The sequence below is a fragment of the Pseudorca crassidens genome, chromosome 15, assembly GCF_039906515.1.
Source record: "Pseudorca crassidens isolate mPseCra1 chromosome 15, mPseCra1.hap1, whole genome shotgun sequence".
NCBI classification, from domain to species: Eukaryota; Metazoa; Chordata; class Mammalia; order Artiodactyla; family Delphinidae; genus Pseudorca; species Pseudorca crassidens.
In genome coordinates, this window is record NC_090310.1 from 56,366,773 (window position 1) to 56,392,637 (window position 25,865).

General features: G+C 44.6%; 1 protein-coding gene across 8 annotated transcripts in view; it reads left to right on the forward strand.

Moving 5' to 3' along the window:
• Positions 1-25,554, forward strand: part of RASSF2 (Ras association domain family member 2) — a 48,924-nt gene extending 23,370 nt beyond the window's left edge. For all 8 annotated transcript variants that reach the window (XM_067707555.1, XM_067707551.1, XM_067707550.1 and 5 more), the window contains 9 exons: positions 21-96; positions 2,701-2,852; positions 5,937-6,025; positions 15,492-15,652; positions 16,904-17,005; positions 18,481-18,532; positions 19,019-19,140; positions 20,350-20,447; positions 21,609-25,554. In XM_067707555.1, coding sequence (XP_067563656.1) covers positions 21-96; positions 2,701-2,852; positions 5,937-6,025; positions 15,492-15,652; positions 16,904-17,005; positions 18,481-18,532; positions 19,019-19,140; positions 20,350-20,447; positions 21,609-21,678 — 922 coding nt within the window. In that variant the 3' untranslated portion in view covers positions 21,679-25,554. The remainder of the gene's footprint in view (positions 1-20; positions 97-2,700; positions 2,853-5,936; positions 6,026-15,491; positions 15,653-16,903; positions 17,006-18,480; positions 18,533-19,018; positions 19,141-20,349; positions 20,448-21,608) is intronic.
• The last annotated feature ends 311 nt before the right edge of the window (positions 25,555-25,865 follow it).

Sequence of the window (25,865 nt, forward strand, 5' to 3'; positions counted from 1 at the left end):
TCTTGTATTTTTCCCTTAAGGAACGAACTTCTTCTGCATCTGAAGACCTACAACTTGTACTATGAAGGCCAGAATTTGCAGCTCCGACATCGTGAGGTAAGGAGTCCCAAGGAAGATCTGTGAGGCTCCTTCCCTGGTAGCCAGCCCAGTCTTTGTCTCCATGTCTCCTGGTCTGAGAGTCCCTGCCTCTCCTGCCACAGTGAGGAGCCTCTCGATGCTAGTGATGTTATTGGGAGTCCCTAGAGTTCTTCAGAAGGAGACCCCAGGCCCAAATTTGTTCTAAAAAGGATGAGCTTTTCTGTTCTGGAGACATTGCTGTGGCTGTGTGGCTGGGCTAGCGCCAGCCTCAAAAAAAGAACCCTCCCTTTCATGAAATGACTCTTTCAGCTAACTCTCAAGCAGCCTTCCTGCTTTGGGGCAATTCAGGAACTTCACACAGTCCTCTACGTTGACACATCTGGGCCCATGTCCTATTGCTGAAGCAACCTGGACAAGTTATATAAGCTCTGGGTGGTAACTCTTGGCCCTTCCCCACAACTGCAGCAGCCTTCCTCGAGTGCCTTCTTGGAGTGTTCTTTGTTATCCATCTGTCTTTCCCCAGCCCCCATCCTGAATCTAAGCTTATTCATACTGTATCCATTTCTGTAAAGCCTGTTTCAGATAGATGGTGGAGTAATATATACTCAAATGTCCTTGACCGATAAGAAATTGTGTGTAATACCCTTCTAAACACATTTTCAGGTTGTCAAGCCATGGGGATTTAATTCATAGAAACAAACGGATATCCAGATGGCAGAATTTCAGCTACTAAGGCAGGCTGGTTGGGAATACTATGTAGTGGCTTTTTGTATGTGCCTCAAACCACACCACATAGGCAAAGTCCTACTTTGGGTTAAATTCTGCCCTACAATCATGTGATATAAACTAATGATGTCAACCTTGACCAGCTAGAAGGCCATATATGACCTGTGCTTAAATAAAGCTTTTCTCCCTAAGATCCCCAAATGCCCTAAAGTTGCTGCACTCTTCTCCTGCCTTCTTTATTACCCCCTCCCTCTCTAAGGATGATCCTGGGGCCCGGGTTAGTTGTTCAGTGAACAAGTATCATCTTCGTTTATGTGGCTTGTCCTGAAGATGTGGCCATAGCCCAGATATCAGGTCTTGGCCCTGCTTATAAAATATGGGTTCATGCAGGGGACACGGGTTCAAGCCCTGGTCTGGGAAGATCCCACATGCCATGGAGCAACTGAGCCCGTGAGCCACAATTACTGAGCCTGTGCGTCTGGAGCCTGTGCTCCATAATAAGAGAGGCCGCGACAGTGAGAGGCCCGCGCACCACGATGAAGAGTGACCCCTGCTTGCTGCAACTAGAGAAAGCCCTCACACAGAAACAAAGACCCAACACAGCCATAAATAAATAAATAAATAAATAAACAAAAACAAAAAAACATGGGTTCAGAAAGGTTTTTCTGAAACTCTAGAAAGAAAACCTGACCCTTTAGGCATTGTCCTCAAACCCTCTACTAATTAGTGGCTGGACCATTAGCAAGATTTTGGTCGTTAAACAGCTTTTCTGAGATGTGTCCTATAGGTGATTAAAAGGTTTTATGGTGATTAGTGAGATCCACTTCTTTGGGATAAAACATGCAAATGTTTTTAGAAGGGTTTCACATTTAAATTCTTATCAGTCAACAACACTTGAGTATAAAGTTGGAATTCTTACAGGATTTATTCACCTCTTGGAGAGTTGTTATGTAGCACATTAGCTAATTATTGGCCTGGGAAGTTCTGCTGTTAAGAAATCTGATTAACACATCATCTCCCAACTCATGATCACAGGATACTCTTTTTAAGGTAACAATTGATCTGGTAGAGGAGCTAGTATTCTGTTAAACAAACTTGAGGAAATATTACTTTAAATCTCCTTCAACCAGTGGGTCAGATTAACATATAACATGTTATAGCTAAAGACACATCACTTTCCATAGTAGGGGAGGGGAAAGTAGCTAGTTTAAGGTTTTAGCTCTTGCTTCTGTTAGCAGGGTTAGTCTCACATACTTTAAGAAATGTAATTGGACTTCCCTGGTGGCACAGTGGTTCAGAATCTGCCTGCCAATGCAGGGGACACGGGTTCAAGCCCTGGTCTGGGAAGATCCCACATGCTGCAGAGCAACTAAGTCCATGCGCCACAACTACTGAGCCTGCACTCTAGAGCCCGCGAGCCACAACTACTGAGCCTGTGTGCCACATCTACTAAAGCCTAGAGCCCATGCTCCACAACAAGAGAAGCCACCGCAATGAAAAGCCCATGCATCATAATGAAGAGTAGCCCCCACTCGCCGCAACTAGAGAAAGCCCGCACACAGGAACGAAGACCCAACGCAGCTAAAAATAAATTTAAAAAGAAAAGAAAATGTAGTTAATTTCTTTAAAGTCATTAGTATAAAAAGAACAGAAAAACATTGTTATAATTTGCACATGTCTATGAATTTTGAGGCAACTTTGCCCTGACCTCTGAGGTCAGCTTCAGAGCCTTCAGGGTAGTTTACAAGTGGAGAGAGTGTCTTGGAGCTGGGGTGTGACTGTAACTTGGGTGCACCCAGCTGGACACATCAAGGATGCTGTCAGTTACCCCCAACAACCTGGTGCTGGCTTCCTTGAGGCTTTTCTGGGCTCACCCTGCCAATTGTTTTGTGGCAGGAAGAAGATGAGTTCATCGTGGAGGGGCTGCTGAACATCTCCTGGGGGCTGCGCCGGCCCATTCGTCTACAAATGCAGGATGACAATGAACGCATTCGCCCTCCTCCATCCTCTTCCTCTTGGCACTCCGGCTGTAACTTAGGAGCTCAGGGGTGAGTGAAGAGAGATGGGACTGGGGGGTGACCAGGGGTATCTGGGGGTTCCATCTATTCTCAAGCAGGTAAATTCCACCTTCTTCCAGCAAGCCTTGATCCCAGCTCCTATTCCCACTGCCCCCTGCCTTCGACTTGGGTTGAGGAGAAAGGGGTGTATGTTGGTGTTATTGGGCTTCCATGCCTGTCACCACAATCACTGAGTGAGAGTCAGAGTGATGAGGGGAGATGCTGAGTCAGAGAGGAGAAGCACTAAGGCCTGGGTGAGCAGCATGCCTTCCCCAGCGTGGAGACCCCTAGTCTCTGAGGGGTATCGTAGTGGCCAGCCAGGCCCAGTCTGCAGATTTCTGAAAGGACACCTGATGCCCCAGCATCCTCCCCACTGGGACCACTCCTTATAGAACGACCCCACCCCAGAGACATTTAGGGCTCAAAACTTCTGTCCAAAGCTCTCTGTGTCTGAGGGGAACCTGGAAGAGGAAAAAGAATGTCAGGCCCTGTCCAAGCCAGCCAAGCAAGGTCTGCTTCAGGCCACACCTGGAGTTGGGTGTTGGCGTGATGGTCTTGAGAGGTCCCCTCTCCTTGGTTCCCACTGGAAGGTCTGTGAAGACTAAGCCTGTTCCTCCCTGTAGCCAAATGAGTAGTTCAATGCATCTAGTAAGGCACACCCTCTTTACTGTCTTTCTGGGGCTTCAGTTTTTAGGATCAAGTGACTATTCCTTGTTCCATCCTAAAATTTGCTGATACTGAATGCCTTGGGGCCAGAGCGTGGGTGGAGTGCGCCAACCGTTCAGCCAAACCACAGTGATGTTTTTTCTGTTTTAAATAAGAACCAAGCCCTTTCTGTTGACCCCATTGAACATTTTGTTAAACTCCACAGCCAAATCTATTCTTTGCTAAAGCTGAGAGAAACCTACAATGTGGCCAAATCCTGTTACTGATCTGGTTTCTTTCCAAGGGAATTTAAGGAGGAAAATCTTTGCCTGTCCCATCAGCGCCAGCGCGTCCAGTCAAGGTTCTCTGGTTTCATCTAACTTTGCCGGTTTTATACTCTGCTTTGTTTTCAGCACTTTCACTGTATTTGGTTTCGAGTGGGCCAAACCCTTTCCACAGCGCCAGCCCAGGCCCTGGGGTGTTACATTCCGTTTCCTAAGTGAAATGATTTTTAAAATTCCACTTGACCATGTGGCCTTTGGCTGGCCTACTAAGGGGTCTTTCATGCTATACACTTATTTCTTTTCCATTCCCTGTGGCATCAAGCTGGTCTTGGTTGGTTCTTGAAACCTGCAAATACTTTGAGAGTTTTCAGGAATGGTAAATAATGTTGTCCCAGTGCCTGCTATAATAAAGTGAATGCCTGAACCACTGTGTTAAGAAGCATGCTGAGACCAGTTTCTGCTTTGGCAATAAAGAGTGCTTTGGACAAGGGAGTGGGAAGGGGCTGCTATGGGTGCCAAAATTTCACCATTCCTGAGAGGCTCTGCTCAGTTTCATTCTGGGGCTCAGAAGCCCACTGGTTATAATACAATAGGCAGTTCTTTCAGATTTTCAATTTTAAATTGTCTTCACTTAAAATTAGCATCCCTTGGGATTTCCCTGGTGTCCAGTGATTAGGACTCTGCATTCTCATTGCAGAGGGCCCAGGTTCAATCCCTGGTCTCAGAACTAAGATCCCACAAGCCACATGATGTGACCAAAAAAAAAAAAAATTATCCTATCTCTGCTGAGTCCCAGTGTTACCAAACCACACTTGGGTCTGCTCATCTACGTGCAGTAAAGCCAATTTAGTGACACCAGGTTGTGGTGAAGGAAAGTGCTGCGTTTATTGCAGGTCCAAGCAAGGAGTCCAGGCAGTTAATGCTCAAAAAACCTGAACTCTCCGATGGCTTTCATCGGAGAGTTTTCAAAGGCAAGGTGAGGGGAGAGGGTCGCAGGGTGGTAGATGCTCTTCTGATTAATTGCTGGTGAGGTAATTGGGTGGTATTTCAGGAGTCAACATCATCTGGTTCCAAGGGGTTTGGGGTTTACCTGCTTGTGGTCAGAATGCAGTTAACTTCTTACACCTGGTGTAAGAAGATACTTTTAATATTTGCAAAGCAACTCATCGACATGGCTCAGGATACTATCTATAGCCCTTGAGGAGGAACTAAAGGTCCTTGACTTTGTTTTTTGGCTAAACTGTTATTATCAATATTTTGTCTTGCTTGACTCTTTTCCTTAGTTTCTGCATTTTCTCACTTCTCTGATTAAATTTGTTCTTTGGAACTCAGGGAAGGCCTAGGAGGCTAAAGCTTTTTTACAAACAAGAGGAGCGGGATACAGGGGTCTGTTCCTGGGAAGCCCCCACAGGGTCCTGCTTTGTCTTACCAGGGCACCTGCATTCTTCTCAACATGGGATGGTCCTAATTGGTTAAATATTATTCTCCTTTCTGGCCAAATCCTCTGTTGATTTTCGATGTGTTTCTCTGAACTGCCACTGTACTTTTAGGCTTTGAGGAGTATTTTCCAGCTATCATAGCAATACCAGGTCTCAACTCAGATTGCCTGCTTGTGACCCTTTCTCCAGCAACCCTGAGAACACTGCCATCAGGGCCACTTCCAAAGCTGCCCTGACTCTTGTAGCAGCCAACCTATTACTTTCCATTCCTGTTAGATGGTAGAAGCAATTTCTGAGTTATTCCTCCAACAGAAGTGGGTCTGAACTAGAATCTTGTCCCTAGAAGTAAATGACCATTATTAGGGTTTTCTAAATAAGCTATAGAATTTGTACGTGCTTAGAAACTCAGCACAGGCACCACACAGGTGTTCTTTGTTGTTCTCTGTCCTGGACTTCATGTTGCTGCAAATACTGGGAACAAGCATTTTCTCCCTCCAGAACTCCCCTTCCCTGCCCAGTGCTTAGCCCAGGAACTGGACCAGCCTCGTGAGACACTCAGCACAGCCTACCATGTCCTTTGTGACCTGCTGTGTGCTGGTACCCAGCCTTGCACAGGCCAAGTGCTCCCTTTGTACGAGTGGGGTGGGGTGGGACTGGGGGCGTTCTTCTGCAGGGGCTGAACCTTTTGTTTGTTTTCTGCTCACCAGCACTATCCTGAAGCCCCTCACCATGCCCAACATTCCAATCTCAGAGGTGGATGCCCTGCCTGAGAATGATCAGACATCAAGTCCCACAGGTACATGCATGGTGGGAGGATCCTCTAGTTTGGGGCTGACTGTGTGAAGACTGATGTGATGAATGTTGTTCACTGTTACTTATGTTTTGAAAACAAAATTCACATGGTTCAATATTCAAAACTTATTTAAAAAAAAGAATTGAAAGTTTCCCATCTCATCCACCCACTGAGTTTCCCTCCCTAGAAGCAAACTGAAGGCATTCTTCCCAAGATATTCTTTGCAAGCACAAGGAAATACACACCAACAAAGCTTAATGGTTGGATGTCATTTCTTTTCTTCCCATTTTAATGTAAGTGGCTGCATTTTGCACATCCCTTTTCTATTAGTTTGTCTTGAGGATTGTTCCGTACAAACCCATGGAGAACTTCTGCATTCTTTACAGCTCTGCTGTATTACATTGTATGAAAAAAATGATAATTTAATTGCTCCCTATTGATAAACATTTAAGTCATCTTTAGTCTCTTAGACAAACAAAAGTGTAGAGTGTCCTTATACATGTCTCATTTCACACATTTGTCAGTGTCTGTAGGATTCTTTGAAATCGAATTTCTGGATCTGAGGCTATGTGCATTTGCAATTTTGTTAGATACTGTCAGGTCGACATTATCTTGCAAGTCCTTATATCGTGCTTATCCTGTGCAGACATTGTTCTAAGTGCTTTAAATGAATTAACTTATTTAAACCCTCACAACAATCTCATGAGGTGGGTGCTATTGTTATCCCCATTGTATGGATGAGGAAACTGAGGCACAGAGAGTTAGTGATATATGATGTTGGGAAGGAAGACAGTTTTCTCTACCTTCTAGGTTCTTCTGGCTGGTCTAAGAATTAAATTGACATGAGACAGATTAACAGGAGAAAATCAAACAAAAGTTTAATAACATGTAAACTTGGGAGAGTTACTCAGAAAAACTGAGTAACTCACCAAAATGGCTGATGCCCTCACCTATATTTGTGTCTGTGTTTGAAATTTATTTTATTTTTTTATTTTTTTACATCTTTATTGGAGTATAATTGCTTTACAATGGTGTGTTAGTTTCTGCTTTATAACAAAGTGAATCAGTTATACATATACATATGTTGCCATATCTCCTCCCTCTTGCATCTCCCTCCCTCCCACCCTCCCTATCCCACCCCTCTGGGTGCTCACAAAGCACCGAGCTGATCTCCCTGTGCTATGCAACTGCTTCCCACTAGCTATCTATTTTACATTTGGTAGTGTATATATGTCCATGCCACTCTCTCACTTTGTCACAGCTTACCCTTCCCCCTCCCCATATCCTCAAGTCCATTCTCTAGTAGGGCTGTGTCTTTATTCCTGTCTTACCCCTAGGTTCTTCATGACATTTTTTTTTTCTTAAATTCCATGTATATGTGTTAGCATACAGTATTTGTCTTTCTCCTTCTGACTTACTTCACTCTGTATGACAGACTCTAGGTCCATCCACCTCACTACAAATAACTCAGTTTCGTTTCTTTTTATGGCTGAGTAATATTCCATTGTATATATGTGCCACATCTTCTTTATCCATTCATCCGATGATGGGCACTTAGGTTGTTTCCATCTCCGGGCTATTGTAAATAGAGCTGCAATGAACATTTTGGTACATGACTCTTTTTGAATTATCGTTTTCTCAGGGTATATGCCCAGTAGTGAGATTGCTGGGTCACATGGTAGTTCTATTTGTAGTTTTTTAAGGAACCTCCATACTGTTCTCCATAGTGGCTGTACCAATTCACATTCCCACCAGCAGTGCAAGAGTGTTCCCTTTTCTCCACACCCTCTCCAGCAGTTATTGTTTCTAGATTTTTTGATGATGGCCATTCTGACTGGTGTGAGATGATATCTCATTGTAGTTTTGATTTGCATTTCTCTAATGATTAATGACGTTGAGCATTCTTTCATGTGTTTATTGGCAGTCTGTATATCTTCTTTGGAGAAATGTCCATTTAGGTCTTCTGCCCATTTTTGGATTGGGTTGTTTGTTTTTTTGTTACTGAGCTGCATGAGCTGCTTGTAAATTTTGGAGATGAATCCTTTGTCAGTTGCTTCATTTGCAAATATTTTCTCCCATTCTGAGGGTTGTCTTTTGGTCTTGTTTATGGTTTCCTTGGCTGTGCAAAAGCTTTTATGTTTCATTAGGTCCCATTTGTTTATTTTTGTTTTTATTTCCATTTCTCTGGGAGGTGGGTCAAAAAGGATCTTGCTGTGATTTATGTCATAGAGTGTTCTGCCTATGTTTTCCTCTAAGAGTTTGATAGTATCTAGCCTTACATTTAGGTCTTTAATTCATTCTGAGCTTATTTTTGTGTATGGTGTTAGGGAGTGTTCTAATCTCATACTTTTACATGTACCTGTCCAGTTTTCCCAGCATCACTTATTGAAGAGGCTGCCCTTTCTCGACTGCATATTACTCCCTCCTTTATCAAAGACAAGGTGACCATATGTGCGTGGGTTTATCTCTGGGCTTTCTATCCTGTTCCATTGATCTATATTTCTATTTTTGTGCCAGTACCATACTGTCTTGATTACTGTAGCTTTGTAGTATAGTCTGAAGTCAGGGAGCCTGATTCCTCCAGCTCCATTTTTCGTTCTCAAGATTGCTTTGACTATTCGGGGTCTTTTGTGTTTCCATAAAAATTGTGAAATTTTTTGTTCTGGGTCTGTGAAACATTCCAGTGGTAGTTTGATAGGGATTGCATTGAATCTGTAGATTGCTTTGAGTAGTAGAGTCATTTTCACAGTGTTGATTCTTCCAATCCATGAACATGGTATATCTCTCCATCTATTTGTATCATCTTTAATTTCTTTCATCAGTGTCTTATAATTTTCTGCATACACGTCTTTTGTCTCCTTAGGTAGGTTTATTTCCAGATATTTTATTCTTTTTGTTGCAATGGTAAATGAGAGTGCTTTCTTGATTTCACTTTCAGATTTTTCATCATTAGTGTATAGGAATGCAAGAGATTTCTGTGCATTAATTTTGTATCCTGCTACTTTACCAAATTCATTGATTAGCTCTAGGAGTTTTCTGGTAGCATCTTTAGGATTCTCTATGTACAGTATCATGTCATCTACAAAACAGTGACAGCTTTACTTCTCTTTTCCGATTTGGATTCTTTTATTTCTTTTTCTTCTCTGATTGCTGTGGCTAAAACTAAGAAAACTATGTTGAATAAGAGTGGTGAGAGTGGGCAACCTTGTCTTATTCCTGATCTTAGTGGAAATGCTTTCAGTTTTTCACCATTGAGGATGATATTGGCTGTGGGTTTGTCATATATGGCCTTTATTATGTTGAGGAAAGTTCCCTCTATGCCTACGTTCTGCAGGGTTTTTATCATAAATGGGTGTTGAATTTTGTCGAAAGCTTTCTCTGCATCTATTGAGATGATCATATGGTTTTTCTCCTTCAACTTGTTAATATGGTGTATCACATTGATTGCTTTGCCTATATTGAAGAATCCTTGCATTCCTGGAATAAACCCCACTTGATCATGGTGTATGATCCTTTTAATGTGCTGTTGGTTTCTGTTTGCTAGTATTTTGTTGAGGATTTTTGCATCTATGTTCATCAGTGATATTGGCCTATAGTTTTCTTTGTGACATATTTGTCTGGTTTTGGTATCAGGGTGATGGTGGCCTTGTAGAATGAGTTTGGGAGTGTTCCTCTCTCTGCTATATTTTGGAAGAGTTTGAGAAGGATAGGTGTTAGCTCTTCTCTAAATGTTTGGTAGAATTTGCCTGTGAAGCCATCTGGTCCTGAGCTTTTGTTTGTTGGAAGATTTTTAATCACAGTTTCAATTTCAGTGCTTGTGATTGGTCTGTTCATATTTTCTATTTCTTCCTGATTCAGTCTTGGCAGGTTGTGCATTTCTAAGAATTTGTCCATTTCTTCCAGGTTGTCCATTTTATTGGCAGAGTTGCTTGTAGTAATCTCTCATGATCTTTTGTATTTCTGCAGTGTCATTTGTTACTTCTTTTTCATTTCTAATTCTATTGATATGAGTCTTCTCCTGTTTTTTTTTGATGGGTCTGGCTAATGGTTTATCAATTTTGTTTATCTTCTCAAAGAACCAGCTTTTAGTTTTATTGATCTTTGCTATCGTTTCCTTCATTTCTTTTCCATTTATTTCTGATCTGATCTTTGTGATTTCTTTCCTTCTGCTAACTTTGGGGTTTTTTTGTTCTTCTTTCTCTAATTGCTTTAGGTGCAAGGTTAGGTTGTTCATTCGAGATGTTTCCTGTTTCTTAAGGTAGGATTGTATTGCTATAAACTTCCCTCTTAAACTGCTTTTGCTGCATCCCATAGGTTTTGGGTCGTCGTGTGTCCATTGTCATTTGTTTCTAGGTATTTTTTTATTTTCTCTTTGATTTCTTCAGTGATCACTTCGTTATTAAGTAGTGTATTGTTTAGCCTCCATAGTTTGTATTTTTTACAGATCTTTTCCTGTATTTGATATCTAGTCTCATAGCGTTGTGGTCGGAAAAGATACTTGATACAATTTCAATTTGCTTAAATTTACCAAGGCTTGATTTATGACCCAAGATATGATCTATCCTGGAGAATATTCCATGAGCACTTGAGAAAATAGTATATTCTGTTGTTTTTGGATGGAATGTCCTATAAATATCAATTAAATCCGTCTATTTAATGTATCATTTAAAGCTTGTGTTTCCTTATTTGTTTTCATTTTGGATGATCTGTCCATTGGTGAAAGTGGGGTGTTAAAGTCCCCTACTATGAATGTGTTACTGTCGATTTCCCCTTTTATGGCTGTTAGTATTTGCCTTATGTATTGAGGTGCTCCTTTGTTGGGTGCATAAATATTTACAATCGTTATTTTTCCTTCTTGGATCGATCCCTTGATCATTATGTAGTGTCCTTCTTTGTCTCTTCTAATAATCTTTATTTTAAAGTCTATTTTGTCTGATATGAGAATTGCTACTCCAGCTTTCTTTTGGTTTCCATTTCCATGGAATATCTTTTTCCATCCCCTCTCTTTCAGTCTGTATGTGTCTCTAGGTCTGAATTGGGTCTCTTGTAGACAGCATATATATGGGTCTTGTTTTTGTATCCATTCAGCCAATCTGTGTCTTTTGGTGGGAGCATTTAATCCATTTATATTTAAGGTAATTATCGATATGTATGTTCCTATTCCCATTTTCTAAATTGTTTTGGGTTATTGTAGGTCTTTTCCTTCTCTTGTGTTTCTTGCCTAGAGAAGTTCCTGTAGCACTTGTTGTAAAGCTGGTTTGGTGGTGCTGAACTCTCTCAGCTTTTGCTTGTCTGTAAAGGTTTTAATTTCTCCATCAAATCTGAATGAGATCCTTGCTGGGTAGAGTAATCTTGGTTGTAGCTTTTTCTCCTTCAACACTTTAAATATGTCCTGCCAGTCACTTCTGGCTTGCAGACTTGCTGCTGAAAGATCAGCTGTTAACCTTATGGGGATTCCCTTGTGTGTTATTTGTTGTTTTTCCCTTGCTGCTTTTAATATGTTTTCTTTGTATTTAATTTTTTTTTTTTTTTTTTTTTTTTTTGTGTTACGCGGGCCTCTCACTGCTGCAGCCTCTCCCACCGGGGAGCACAGGCTCCGGACGCACAGGCCCAGCGGCCATGGCCCACAGGCCCGGCCGCTCTGCGGCATTTGGGATCCTCCCGGACCAGGGCACGAACCCGTGTCCCCTGCATCGGCAGGCGGACCCTCAACCACTGCCCCACCAGGGAATCCCTGTATTTAATTTTTGACAGTTTGATTAATATGTGTCTTGGCATGTTTCTCCTTGTATTTACCCTGTATGGGACTCTCTATGCTTCCTGGACTTGATTAACTATTTCCTTTCCCATATTAGGGAAGTTTTCAACTATAATCTCTTCAAATATTTTCTCAGTTCCTTTCTTTTTATCTTCTTCTTCTGGAACCCCTATAACTTGAATGTTGGTGCATTTAATGTTGTCCCAGAGGTCTCTGAGACTGTCCTCAGTTCTTTTCATTCTTTTTTCTTTAGTCTGCTCTGCAGTAGTTATTTCCACTATTTTATCTTCCAGGTTACTTATCCGTTCTTCTGCCTCGGTTATTCTGCTATTGATCCCATCTAGAGTATTTTTAATTTCATTTATTGTGTTGTTCATCATTGCTTGTTTCATCTTTAGTTCTTCTAGGTCCTTGTTAAATGTTTCTTGCATTTTCTCTATTCTATTTCCAAGATTCTGGATCATCTTTACTATCATTACTCTGAATTCTTTTTCAGGTAGACTGCCTATTTCCTCTTCATTTGTTAGGTCTGGTGGGTTTTTATCTTGCTCCTTCATCTGTTGTGTGTTTTTCTGTCTTCTCATTTTGCTTACCTTACTGTGTTTGGGGTCTCCTTTTTGCAGGCTGCAGGTTTGTAGTTCCCTTTGTTTTTGGTGTCTGTCCCCAGTGGGTAAGGTTGGTTCAGTGGGTTGTGTAGGCTTCCTGGTGGAGGGGACTAGTGCCTGTGTTCTGGTGGATGAGGCTGGATCTTGTCTTTCTGGTGGGCAGGTCCACGTCTGGTGGTGTATTTTGGGGTGTCTGTGGACTTATTATGATTTTAGGCAACCTTTGTGCTAATGGGTGGGGTTGTGTTTCTGTCTTGCTAGTTGTTTGGCATAGGGTGTCCAGCACTGTAGCTTGCTGGTCGTTGAGTGAAGCTGGATGCTGGCATTGAGATGGAGATCTCTGGGAGATTTTTGCCGTTTGATATTATGTGGAGCTGGGAGGTCTCTTGTGGACCAGTGTCCTGAAGTTGGCTCTCCCACCTCAGAGGCCCAGCACTGACTCCTGGCTGCAGCACCAAGAGACTTTCATCCACACGGCTCAGAATAAAAGGGAGAAAAAGTAGAAAGAAAGAAGGAAGGAAGGAAGGAAGGAAAGCAAGAAAGAGGATAAAATAAAATAAAGTAAGATAAAACAAAATAAAGTTATTAAAATAAATAATTATTAAGAAAAAAATGTTTTTAAAGAAAAAACAAACAAAAAAAAGGACGGATAGAACCCTAGGACAAATGGTGACAGCAAAGCTATACAGACAAAATCTCACACAGAAGCATACACATACACACTCACAAAAAGAGGAAAAGGAGAAAAAATAATAAATCTTGCTCTCAACGTCCACCTCCTCAATTTGGGATGATTCGTTGTCTATTCAGGTATTCCACAGATGCAGGGTACATCAAGTTGATTGTGGAGCTTTAATCCGCTGCTTCTGAGGCTGCTGGGAGAGATTTCCCTTTCTCTTCTTTGTTCGCACAGCTCCTGGGGCTCAGCTTTGGATTTGGCCCCGCCTCTGCGTGTAGGCCCCTGAGGGCGTCTGTTCTTCGCTCAGACAGGATGGGGTTAAAGGAGCAGCTGCTTCGGGGGCTCTGTCTCACTCAGGCCGGGGGAGGGAGGGGTGCGGATGCGGGGCGAGCCTGCGGCGGCAGAGGCTGGTGGGACGTTGCACCAGCCTGAGGTGCGCAGTGCGTTCTCCCGGGGAAGTTGTCCCTGGATCCTGGGACCCAGGCAGTGGCGGGCTGCACAGGCTTCCCGGAAGGGAGGTGTGGAGAGTGACCTGTGCTCGCACACAGGCTTCTTGGTGGCGGCAGCAGCAGCCTTAGCGTCTCATGCCCGTTTCTGGGGTCCGTGCTGTTAGCCGCGGCTCGTGCCTGTCTCTGGAGCTCCTTTAAGCAGCGATCTTAATCCCCTCTCCTCACGCACCAGGAAAACAAAGAGGTAAGAAAAAGTCTCTTGCCTCTTCGGCAGGTCCAGACTTTCCCCCAGACTCCCTCCCGGCTATCCATGGTGCACTAACCCCCTGCAGGCTGTGTTCACACCTCCAACCCCAGTCCTCTCCCTGCGCTCCGCCGAAGTCCGAGCCTCAGCTCCCAGCCCCGCCCGCCCCGCGGGGTGAGCAGACAAGCCTCTTGGGCTGGTGAGTGCCGGTCGGCACCGATCCTCTGTACGGGAATCTCTCCGCTTTGCCCTCCGCACCCCTGTTGCTGTGCTCTCCTCCGTGGCTCCGAAGATTTCCCCCTCCGCAACCCGCAGTCTCCGCCCGCGAAGGGGCTTCCTAGCGTGTGGAAACTTTTCCTCCTTCACAGCTCCCTCCCGCTGGTGCAGGACCCGTCCCTATTCTTTTGTCTCTGTTTATTCTTTTTTCTTTTGCCCTACCCAGGTACGTGGGGAATTTCTTGCCTTTTGAGAGGTCTGAGGTCTTCTGCCAGCGTTCAGGTGTTCTGTAGGCGTTTTTCCACGTGTAGATGTATTTCTGGTGTATCTGTGGGGAGGAAGGTGATCTCCGCGTCTTACTCTTCCGCCATCTTCCCGATTGATGATGCCCTCACCTTAACTGCCATCTTCAGCTAAAGACAAAAGAGGATGTTGGGGGTAGTGATTTGGGACTTCAGGGGAGGAAGGCAATTTACATGGAGATGGAAAACAAACGTTTGGTAAACAAATGTTTGCTGGGCCTGCAAAGACAGTGTGACACAGGGTGGACTCTGATCTCTAAGAGTTTCCCTCGCCACATTTAGCCCATATTCTTTGCAGATGTCTCTGGTGATAACTCTAGTCCAGTAATAAGCCCGCTATCTAAATTCTTTAGGCAGTTAGGGGAAAAGGCAGAGTTTCTTCCTGAGTTTTTTGACTGAAAAATTGTTCACAACCTAAAAGTTTAGAGTTATGTTTTATTCAGAGAATATTCTTAGGACTCCAAGCCTGGAAGGTAGGATCTCAAGTAACCCTGAGAGAACTGCTCTGAGGAGGCAAAGGGGGAGCTAGGATACATAGGAGTTTTGCAACAAAGGGCAGGTAGTTTGAATGTCAAAAGATTATTGTTAATTAAAGAAAACCAGTATCCCAAGTTAAGGAATTTAGCTCTTTTCTGTGTATGGGAAGATGCAAGAGTCTGGGCTCATTGAAATCATTACTTTGATAGGAACCTCGGCTATCTGGGGCCAGTATCCTGTGTTTTCACCTCCTGAGTTTCCTCAGGGGTCACCGTGGGGAGTGGCTGCAGTGTAATGGCTGCTAGATGGCAGGTATTCTTTTCCGTCCTGAGTCCCCTTAGAGCTAACCAGCTCACCATCGCCTGTGGCTGCAATCTCTGATGACCGTGATATCCTTTGTTTACTGATATAGCAGGCTATATTTCAGTTATCAGTCTTTTGGGGCTTGATTGTTTTCAGCATGCCAGAGACATTCGGGGGTAGCAAGTTTTGCTCCCCTACAATGACAGTGGTGGAGCTGGGGTTTGAACCTAGGAGTCTGTGCTCTGAACTTTGTCACTGTACTGCTTCTTGGTAAATTATGCATCATGTTTTTCCCCCAGCAGGAAATACTGTTTTTATAAAATATATTTTTGACGAAGCTGTAGGTGCTGTAGCATAGGTCCGGAAGAGGGTACTCTGTGCACACTGCCACATCCCAGGTCCAAGCAGACAGAGCTCATCTTCCCTTCCTTCCCAGACTCCAGGGCCCTGAAGTCCCTGCAGGAAGACACCCCACAACTGATGCGCACACGCAGTGATGTTGGGGTACGTCGTCGTGGCAATGTGAGGACACCCAGCGACCAGCGGCGAATCAGACGCCACCGCTTCTCCATCAACGGCCATTTCTACAACCACAAGGTAGAGGCGATAGGGTGGCAGGGGGCAAGCGCCAGCTCCAGTGGGGGCAAAACCCCTTCCTGGGCAGCTGCCACCTCAGGGCTGCAGACTCCTGGGAAGCCACTCAGTCTTTGGGTCGTGAGTGGGCTGCAGGCTCTGCTGGCTCTGAGAGAGATAAGGGCCTCCTGATCAGGAGCCCTCCTAAATGATGGTGTTGTAGGAAAAAATGGAGTGCAAGAGGATGGTCATGTCCTAGGTCTCAGGTGAGTCCGGTGGCCCCAAGGCAATGGGTCGTTCGGGAATATGAGAGCAGCCCTGGGCTGTGGGGGTGGTTAGTTTTTATGGGCTGGGTAATTTCATAGGCTAATAAGTGGGAGGAGTATTCTGTCTTGGAGAAGGGGTGGGGATTTCCATGAATTGGGCCACCACCCACTTTTTGGCCTTTTATGGTCGACCTCGGAACTGTCATGGCACCAGTGGGTGTGTCATTTAGATGCTAATGTATTACAATGAGTGTATAATGAGGTGAAGGTCTACTGGAAGTCAAATCTTCTGCCATCTTGGGCCTAGTAGGTTCTAACCAGTTTTTGTGGTATCCTGTTCTTAATGGCTGTGTCATTCTTTTAATGGTTGTGCCCTGCACCCTTTCTTCCTGGCTCAGTGGGTGAGATGCGAGATGACCCCACAAACAGCCCTCATCAGAAACCCCCCCATCCACATGTTACTCTCTTTCTGCACCATGTGCCTCCAGCTGCTATGTGGCCTGACTTCTCTGTGAGTTAAGGGCTGCCCTGAAACAGAGCTGCAGAACTCAGATCACCCACCCCACCCCAAGCTAGCTGACTCTTCTTCCTTCCTGCTGCTTGGTTTGAATCTGGCCCCAGAAACAAGTGCATCATGGAAGAGTGGTCACAGACCTCCTCATGTTGAAGTCGTAGTAGAAGGGGCTTTGTGCATGTTTTATTTGGAGGGAGTGCCTCCCTCATCTGGTCCTCTTTCCCTCCTCAGCGCTGCCGTTTGGCAAGCTCAGATCCCTCAAGCCTCCTGCGGTGGGGTGGGCGCGAGCTCCTGAGCTAGGCAAAGCCCAGGGCTCTTTATTGACATCAAAGCCCAATGCTTCTATGTTGTAAGGGACAGAGGACCCTCAGGGAGCACAGGTTGAGTGCCATTGTCCCTGTCCCTTTACCCCAGGTAACAGGGCCAGGACACCTGGGTTTTAGTGCCCCATCCTTGTCTGTACACCCACTCTGAGCTGGACCCCTCTATTGACAGACGTCGGTGTTCACGCCGGCCTATGGCTCCATCACCAATGTCCGCATCAACAGCACCATGACCACTCCACAGGTCCTGAAGTTGCTGCTCAACAAATTTAAGGCAAGTTCCCTCTGCTGGCTGGCCTCAGACAGTGGCATGTGTGCCTTGGGGCCCCCAGACATGTAGAGGTGGGGGCTATGGAGAGTGTGTGGTAAGGGGGGCACAGGACAGAGAAGGTTTAGGTTCTTTAGACCCCACGACATCAGCATCACCTGGGAGCTTGTTAGAAAAGTAGGTTCTCAGGCCTCCCTCTGCCTCAGATCAGACCCACTGAAGTGGAAACTCGGAGATGAGACCAGGGAACCTGTTCCACAAGGCTTACTGGGATTCTGGTGCCACTGAAGCCTGAGAAGCACCAGCCCTCAGGTGCTTTATGGGCCTCCAGAGAAGGACCCTGGACCTGATGACTGGCTCAGGGCTCCGTGCACATATCGACTTCTGTGCATTTGGGGAACCTACTTTGATGAGCCTTCAATAGATGTGAAAATTATAGTGCATGAGTGTTTTTGAAGTCCTGTTGCTCTGTATGTTTTCCACAATACCCTTCTAAGTCTTTTGGAAACCAGGTATTCTTATTTCTAACAGAAGCCAGTGTGTCCTAGTGGTTTAAAGCATAGGCTCTGGGTTTGAATCTCTATCTATCACCTGCTGGTTGGAGGAGTTGGACAAGTGACTTAAGCTCCCTGTGCTTCTGCCTCACCATCTGTAAAATAAGGTTAACAGGACCCCATTACTGGTGTCAACTGAAAAAAAATTGCACAACCTAAAAGTTGAGAGTTATGTTTTATTCAGCGAATATTCTTAGGACTTCAAACCCAGAAGGCAGCATCTCAAGTAACCCTGGGAGGACTGCTCCAAGGAGGTGAAGGGGAAGCTAGGATACATAGGAGTTTTGCAACAAAGGGCAGGTAGTCTGAATGTCAAAAGATTATTGTTAATTAAAGAAAATCAGATATCTCAAGTTAAGGAATTTAGCGTTTTCCTACATATGGAAAGATGCAAGAGTCTGGGCTTACTGAAATCATTCCTTTGATACACACCTTAGCTATTGGGGGCCAGTATCCTGTCTTCTCACCCTGAGTTTCCTCAGGGCTCACCGTTGGGAGTGGCTGCAGTCTGATGGCTGCAAGATGGCAGGTATTCTTTGTTTCTTTCCTGAGTCGTCTCAGGGCTCACCAGCTCACCATCGGAGGTGGCTGCAATTGCTGATGACTGTGACATCCTTTGTTTACTGATATGGCAAGCAATATTTTATTTCTCACTGGGTTGTCATGTTAGATGAGTTAAAACATGTAGAGTTTGTTAGAACTGTGCCTGGCATGGTGCAATGAATGTTAGCTCTTATTACCTATCATTATTGATAATGTTACCACCCCATTTCCTCACCACCTTTAAATGCTGTAGATAAATAGCCCTCCCCTCAAAAGAGCCTATCATTTATTTAGCTTTGCAGTGTTCAAGAAGAAGAAATGGCCACAGTTAGGATATGTAAATATATGCTTTCAGCAAGTATCTTTTGCTCCTTCCTGATTCAGATTGAGAACTCAGCGGAAGAGTTTGCTTTGTATGTGGTCCATACCAGTGGTGGTAAGTATAAAGAACACAGTATACTTAAAACTTTTAATTAACTCAAAATAGCAAGTTAAAAAAAAAATCTCTGCCTCATTTGCTTGTTGCTTGGGTTTTGGAAACTTCCAAATGTTGTTTGCCTCCAAGGCTGGTGAGCTTGCTGGATGAGTCCACCGGGGAATGCCATATATGGTCAGTAAACTAACCCTAAAACATAACTGCCTATTAAAAAAAGAACTGGATTTTCTCAAAGCACAGAGAAAACCAGATTCACCAATGCAGCATCTTCCAAAGGGCTTGAGGCATGGAAGTATTGTTGAGGGGTACGGGAGCGGTAACAGTTGCTTTGAACTGTTGAATTGTTCATTCACAAATCAGTCTCCTGACTTGTATGGCTACATCTCCTGAGGTGCCTGATCCATTTGGGCCCTTGAGTTGACAACCACTTAAGGTGAGAAAGGCCTCAGGCAACTCAGGGCTGCTCCTGGCTGTGTGTGGTTCCAGAGAAACAGAAGCTGAAGAACACTGATTACCCCCTGATTGCCCGGATCCTCCAGGGCCCATGTGAGCAAGTCTCCAAAGTGTTCCTTATGGAGAAGGACCAGGTGGAGGAAGTCACCTATGATGTGAGTCCCTTTTCAGTCAGATGTCTGTCCCCGGAGGGTGGGGGATTTGGTTGGGTAAACTACAACTGGGGTATAGCTTGGCTTTTTGACCAATGACCAGGCCCTGTTTTGTTGCTATTTCTCAACACCAGGTTTTCTTGAAACAATAATGAATGCAGAAGCTAGGTTGAGGGTGTGCCCTGTGGGGGTTAACTGGAAGAAAGCTCAGGCACAAAATGATTTCCATAGAAGGAATAAATTTCTTGAGGCTTTCTGGGGTACTTAAGAGGGCTGAAAAGTTTCTGCATACCTTTTCCAAGCAACTTCAAGGAGTTAGCAGTGATTTTATAGCTTTTGCTATAGCAACAAACTTCCCCAAGTCTTAGTCACTTACAACAGTAAACATTTACTTTCTTGCTCCAGATTCTGTAGGCTGGTAGCAGCGGTTCTGCTTTAGATTGTGGGTTCAGTTCAGGTAAACATTGCATGTCTTATTCAGAGACCGAGGGTAAGAGGCAGTGGCTACCTAGGTATGCTTCTCATGGCAGATGGCTGGAATGCAAGAAACCATGTAAGCTCCTTTGAAGCCCCCACCTGGATTTTATGTATATCACATCCACACACCCATTCCATTGGCCAGAGCAAGTCACATAGCTGAGCCCACCAGTAACAGCATGAAGAAACATACTTCTCCCACAGAGAAGAGTTGGTAGAACAGGGTGAGGGTTCTGGTGAGGGAGGAAGAGTGGCTGCTTAACTTCAGCTCACCTGGGAGCCACCCCCAGGCTTATAGCCTCTCAGGAGGCAGTTCACATTTGGATGCCTGTTTGAGCCTTGAGGCACAAATCATCATTCTGAGCTGTGGTTCCTTAATTTCTCTTAGGGGAGAGCAGAGAGGTTTATTGAATATTATGTGTTCCAGTCTTCTCCGCATGCCTGACAAGAGAAAGTGCTTTTCTATGTTTGACATCACCTCTCATGGATTGGATACATGAGATGAAAAATGAGAAGATATGAGATGAAGTTATCATGTAAATGAAGTGATCTTCATCATAGACTCTATACCAGCCTTGAGAAGAATGAGGCTTGGCTCCTGCCTTTGAGGAAATCCCGGATTAGTGCAGAAATAGATTTCCCAAGGCTTTGTGCCTTATATGAGAGAGATGCCAAAAAAAATTAGAATAGTGCTGGGAGGGGTCTTGCACCCCAGACTTACTTTTTTCTCCCCAGGTGGCTCAGTATATAAAGTTTGAGATGCCTGTCCTTAAAAGCTTCATTCAGAAGCTCCAAGAGGAAGAAGATCGGGAAGTAAAGAAGCTGATGCGCAAGTAAGCATAGCCCCTGAGGTGGCTGGTTGGGTTTCTCCTGAGGCCTCAGTGAGAAGAGTCTCCGTTCAGGAACCTTGCAGGGGCTGTGAGGAGCTGCCATCTGGGCCTGGGACTGTGTTCAGGGGGCTTCCCATTGACAATGCCAGATCTCAGATCTCAGGTGGGGACTTGAAACATCGGTGTGTTGGTCGTTCTGCTTCTCGTTCAACTTCTCATTTTGATGTGGGACATAAAATTGTTCCAAGGATTTCAGGAAGGTTGTCTCGGCAGTGGAAATTTAAGTAGAGTAACCCTAAAATCCCTTCCTCACATCCTTTCTCCCTTTTTAACATTTCTCTTCTGGAAATTGCATTTGGGTTGAAAAGTCCAGTACTAAAACTTCGTTCTGGGGAGGATTTTGTTATTTTTTGGTCATGTTTAGTCATAAAGTAGAGCTGCGTTTCATAGATATGGCAGAAAAAATGATTCTTTTTTGCCACTAAAGTCAATGCTACATTTTCTGTGTTGATGATAATAATATGATAGCAGTTAACATTTATTGAACACTTACTATGTGCCAAACTTTAAAAATAGTTTTGCTGTGCAGTGCAAAGCCACGTTAGCCCTGCATTAACAGTGCCCACTCCAGTATCTGAATTACCATAATTCAGGGAAGGGATGAAAAAACCATACTCACCACTAAGCCATGGACCTCCATGCCTGGTAGTTGCTGTAGTGTCTTTGGCAAAATGCAGATACTGATATTAGATTGAACCTTATGAAGTTGTCATTTTTGTAGGCTCCCCCAAAGTGGTAAAAGTAATGGCAATTTCATATGGTCCAGCCTAGGTGAGGATTATATGATACTCTATGCATAGTGCCTTGAGCATAGTAAGCACTCAACAAAGGGAATCCCTATTACTGTTCTTGTTATTTCACCTTCTCATTCTTCTTCTCCAGACTTTTTAATCATAGTAAAATAATTAGCTTGGAGTGAACCTCTTCAGTCCCTTTCATCCTGTTGTGGAAATGAACATAAGTAACGAAGTGGTTCAAGAGTGGGCCAGTGAGAGAAGCAAAGGGTTGGGACACTTGGCCCACACTGTGACCCAAGTGATGGGGGAGGGTCATGAGAAGGAGTGTGTTGCTTTCTGCTCTCCACCGAAGCTGTTCTGTCCCCAGGTACACTGTGCTCCGGCTAATGATTCGGCAGAGGCTGGAGGAGATAGCCGAGACCCCAGCAACAATCTGAGCCACAGGGAGGGGATCCAGACGCCGTGGAGGGCATTGTTGACCTGAGAAGACTCACATGAAGCTGGGCGCCTTCCATGGAAACGTTTAAATGCAAACCTTTCCAGCTCCCAAACCACCATGGAGAAGCCAGCAGACAACTAACTCCCTGACCTTTTTTTCCCTGCTCCTTTCCTTTACTCACGAGGACTTTCCATTTTTATTATAAGAAGAACCCAAAATGTGTGTGTGCACGTGTGTGTGCACATGGTACACATCCACATGCCCACATGATATATTCACATGCAATTCAATTCCAAGCAGCCAGCACAGGTGCTATGAGGCTGGCAGATATTCTGCTTGTGGGCAGGAAAATCAGAGGAGTCACCGATCTGAGGGGTTTTAGGTTGAAGAAAAGATTTCTCCCCTCAAGTGCCAGGGAGCAGCCATACATGTCTGCTTGTGTTTAGAAGGGGAAGTGGGCCCAGCAAACTCACCATTTGGGGTATTTTTATGTTAATAGATACTCTCCCTGTATCCCTAGGAAGGATCTGCAAGTGTGAGATCCTTGGCAGTTAACAAATTAATTAACAAACCATGCCCTTGGGGCAGTTCTGATGGAAAGAAAAAGATAAACCATCAGTGGGGTAGATGCAATAAGCCCACAGGTTTTTACACTGGAAACTTCAATTGTTTTAAATAACAAGGACATATGTGATGGTCTGTGTGGATGCCAGTAAAGAATGGATTCTGCCTCCGCCCCCACCTCCCTGGCTACCTCTAGGAGATAGGGGAGCCTGATGTTTGTCTCAGCATGCCAAGCTGATGACCCCAACTCTTTGGGGCCTCCCTGAGTTGAAAGAAGTATCTTATGAAACAGGCCTCACTGGTTTGTACATGGCACCTGGTCTTGTATGGCTGGGAAGTTTCCCTCCTTAGAGAAATGTGGAGGCTCCTCGCAGAATGACAGGTGCCTGTAAACCCAGCCCATTTTCATATCCAGTGGTCTTCTTGCACTTGGAGCTGAGGCCCTGCGTTTGCAAAGTCAAGGCTTAATACTTTACAACCACTGGATTTTTGCAAGTTGCCCTCACGTCGTGTGTGGAGATGGACTCTAAGAATGAAGACTTGTCCTGCTACTGACCAAGTGTGGGGTTAAGGGATACTTCTTGGGCTGCCCCATGAGAGTGTGTAGATAGGATGGAGCTTCTCTCTCAGCTTCTCTGAGCAGCCACCTGGGTGATCTTTAGAGAGATTCCAATGGAGGGGGAAGGGCAGGAAGAGTCTGTCCTTCTGGGCCCCCATTGGTAAGATCGCCAGGTAGCTCAGCTCCAGTACAACGGATACTGTTTGAAGAGCGACAGATAGATGCTTGGAGCAGGTGCCTGGCTGTGGAGGTCAACCAAGCAAGGCCAGAAGCTCCTAACACTGAGCCTTGTTGTGGTAGGGAAGCTCCCCATCTGTTCTCCACCTCTTCTCCAAAGAAGGTTTGGAGAGCTGGGCAGTTGAGGAAAGAAGAGCCACTGATCCGTGCCTGCAAGGACAGTGGACCTTTGCAGCAGAGCTGTTCCTGCCCAGGCACCCTTGCTCCCTACCTGCCCCTGTGGCTTCCATGTAGTCTCACTGTTAACTTTCAAAAGGATGGCATGCTGCTACCTGGCATTTTGCTGAGGGTCTCTTAGCAAGCTTATCTCCTCTGTGGGAAGCGCCACCAGCCCTGTGGGGGATGGACTGGAAATCTGGAGGGCCTTAGCCTCAATCATACACCTCAGTGGGCTTCTGCAAAATGCACAGAAAAAAATGGGGGCCCGGGGAGAGGCTTCCTTTGTTACAGATGGGAAAGAGCAGTTTTGTGAATGCAAACATACTTCCTGAGTTTTGCATTTGAGAAATGACTTGGAAAACTTTTCTTCCGGTTATTTTTATTTTGAATGTTCAAAGCCTTTGTTGGCCCCAGTAATCTTCCTTGAGTGGCTAGGGAAAAAATTTTCCACAAAGCAAATCACTAATGGCTAACTTTTATTGGACAGCCATTTTTGGTTTTCAAAGTTCTCTTTAATTTGCACTAGCATATGATAGTGGTAAATGTGGGAGTGTTGCAAAATGTCAGATTTGCCAGATCGCTTGCTCAGAAAGTGATACTGAGGTAGACTTGGCTTTTTAAAGATGGGGGGTTGGGATGGAATTGAGGGGAAATCGCATCTTACATGATACAGTCCACTTAATGCAGGCCGCACTTTTCCATTTTGGCTCACCCTGTTTAGAAATCATTTCTCACGTACTAATGACCCAGTCAGGAATTTTGGAAAGGTTCTTTGAAATAGCAGCAACTGAAATAGAGACCCTCTGCTGTGATGTGGAGCTGGATTTTCTCACTGGTATCACATGGCCTTGCAGCTTTGAACTCCTGGACTGATTTGTGTGGGTTTATGTAATTGTGTGCAATGAACCTGAAATCGTGCGAAGAACAAAAAGGCTAATTTACAGGGTTTTTCCTCACTTGTGAAAAGCGGCATAGCCACATCTGAGTCTTTTTCCAGGGGCTTATGTTACAAGGTGATCAAATGAAGGAAAAACCTGAGTTTATCGTTGGGAAGGGGATCCAGTCCCCCTGATGATGATGGAATTAAGCACAAGGTCACATTCTTAGTCATCACATTAGTGGGAAGGTGAGGAGTTAAATTTTGTGGTGGGGGGGAGTGGTTACCTTGGGGAGGGATTGAAAAGCACAAACAATAGGTTTGCCTGTGCAAACTGGTGAGGAATGTGTACACTGGTCTCCAGACTTGTGGACTTTGTGAGTTGAGGTTGAGGTGGGAGAATCTCGGATTAGCCACCTACCCCTGTGACAAATGCTGAGCCCTGAGGTTGAGGTTTTGGTCTGAGACTTCAAGGAGAAATATTTTCACCCTTCCCTCCTCTCTACCAGAAAGAAAACAATACTTTCTCCTAGGGACCTCCAGATAAAGACATTTTATCCCTGTAGATAAGACTTTAGGATATAAAGACCAAAACAAACAAACAAAAACACTCAAGAAACAAACTGTTCTCAGATGCAAACATGTCTTGGCAAGAATCCTTTTCTTTGGAGTTGGGCTGTTATTTCAGTGTTAGGAGGTTGGAAGGAGAAATGGACCAGAGAAAAGCAGGAAGCTCTCTTAAGGAAAGAGAAGCTCTCTTTAAAAAATAAAACTATTTCAAAGCTCTGTAGCACAGAGAACATGGTGCCATAGATACATCTCCAAGAGAAATTCCTATATGAACAAAGGAATTCCAGTGCCTCATAGTGACAAAACCATGATGTGAGGGCCAAGGTAGGAGGCAGAGATCTCCTTGAACACCTGTTGCAGCAGTACAGATTCTCGAGTCAAGCCTCTGAAAATTGTTTTACACAAAGTCTCGTTGGAGGCAGATGAGATGAAGAATGATCTCCTAGAGAGGTAAAAATAAAGACAAATGTGGCACCCCTTCTTTCAGAGGGAATTGACAGTGTTTACCCTGTCATGGGAGGTCACAGCGCCCCCTGTGTTATAGCCAGGCACCAGACATGGGCAAGCTGTGAAAGGAGAGCCTCAGTTTTCCTGTGGAGTCTCCCCGGCGATTGCAGACCTGTTTCCCAGGCTGATGGTTCCTGGTGTGTTACTGCTAGTGTTTCTTAAGGGTTTCCTCACTTGATTTAGCTTTGTGAAGTATCTTTCTCCTTAATCATAACTTGCTTTTCGAGCAATGGTACATGACCTCGTTCAATGTTTGGTTCTGAAGTTATAAACTGATGTGTTTAGGTATCTTAATGTAACTTGGCAAGTCCTCAGTAGGGAGCTGTGAATTTCTGTAACATTTTGATATGTTTTAAAGCACCTGACTTAGATCTTGTTGAATAAAGCACTTTCAAAGAGAAGTCCCCGGCGGACAGGTGTGTGCGTGTCCGCTGCATCACAGGAGGGTTGGGGATGGGAAAGTGAAGGTGCATCCAGGAGACGCGTTGATTTTCTTTTCAGAGTTTGTGGTTTGACTGGCACTCTGACTTGGTTCTAATGTTCCAAAAAGGAAGTGAAATGAGAAAATTCCCTTTGAATCTTGAGTTCAGGCCCTGGTGGAGCCAAGAATTGTAGAAACAGCTGGGGACAGCTATTCAGTGAGGCTGGATTTTTGTCCTAACTCTACCCTTGGCTTGTTGGGGCCAATTCACTGAACCTTTTTCTAGGACTT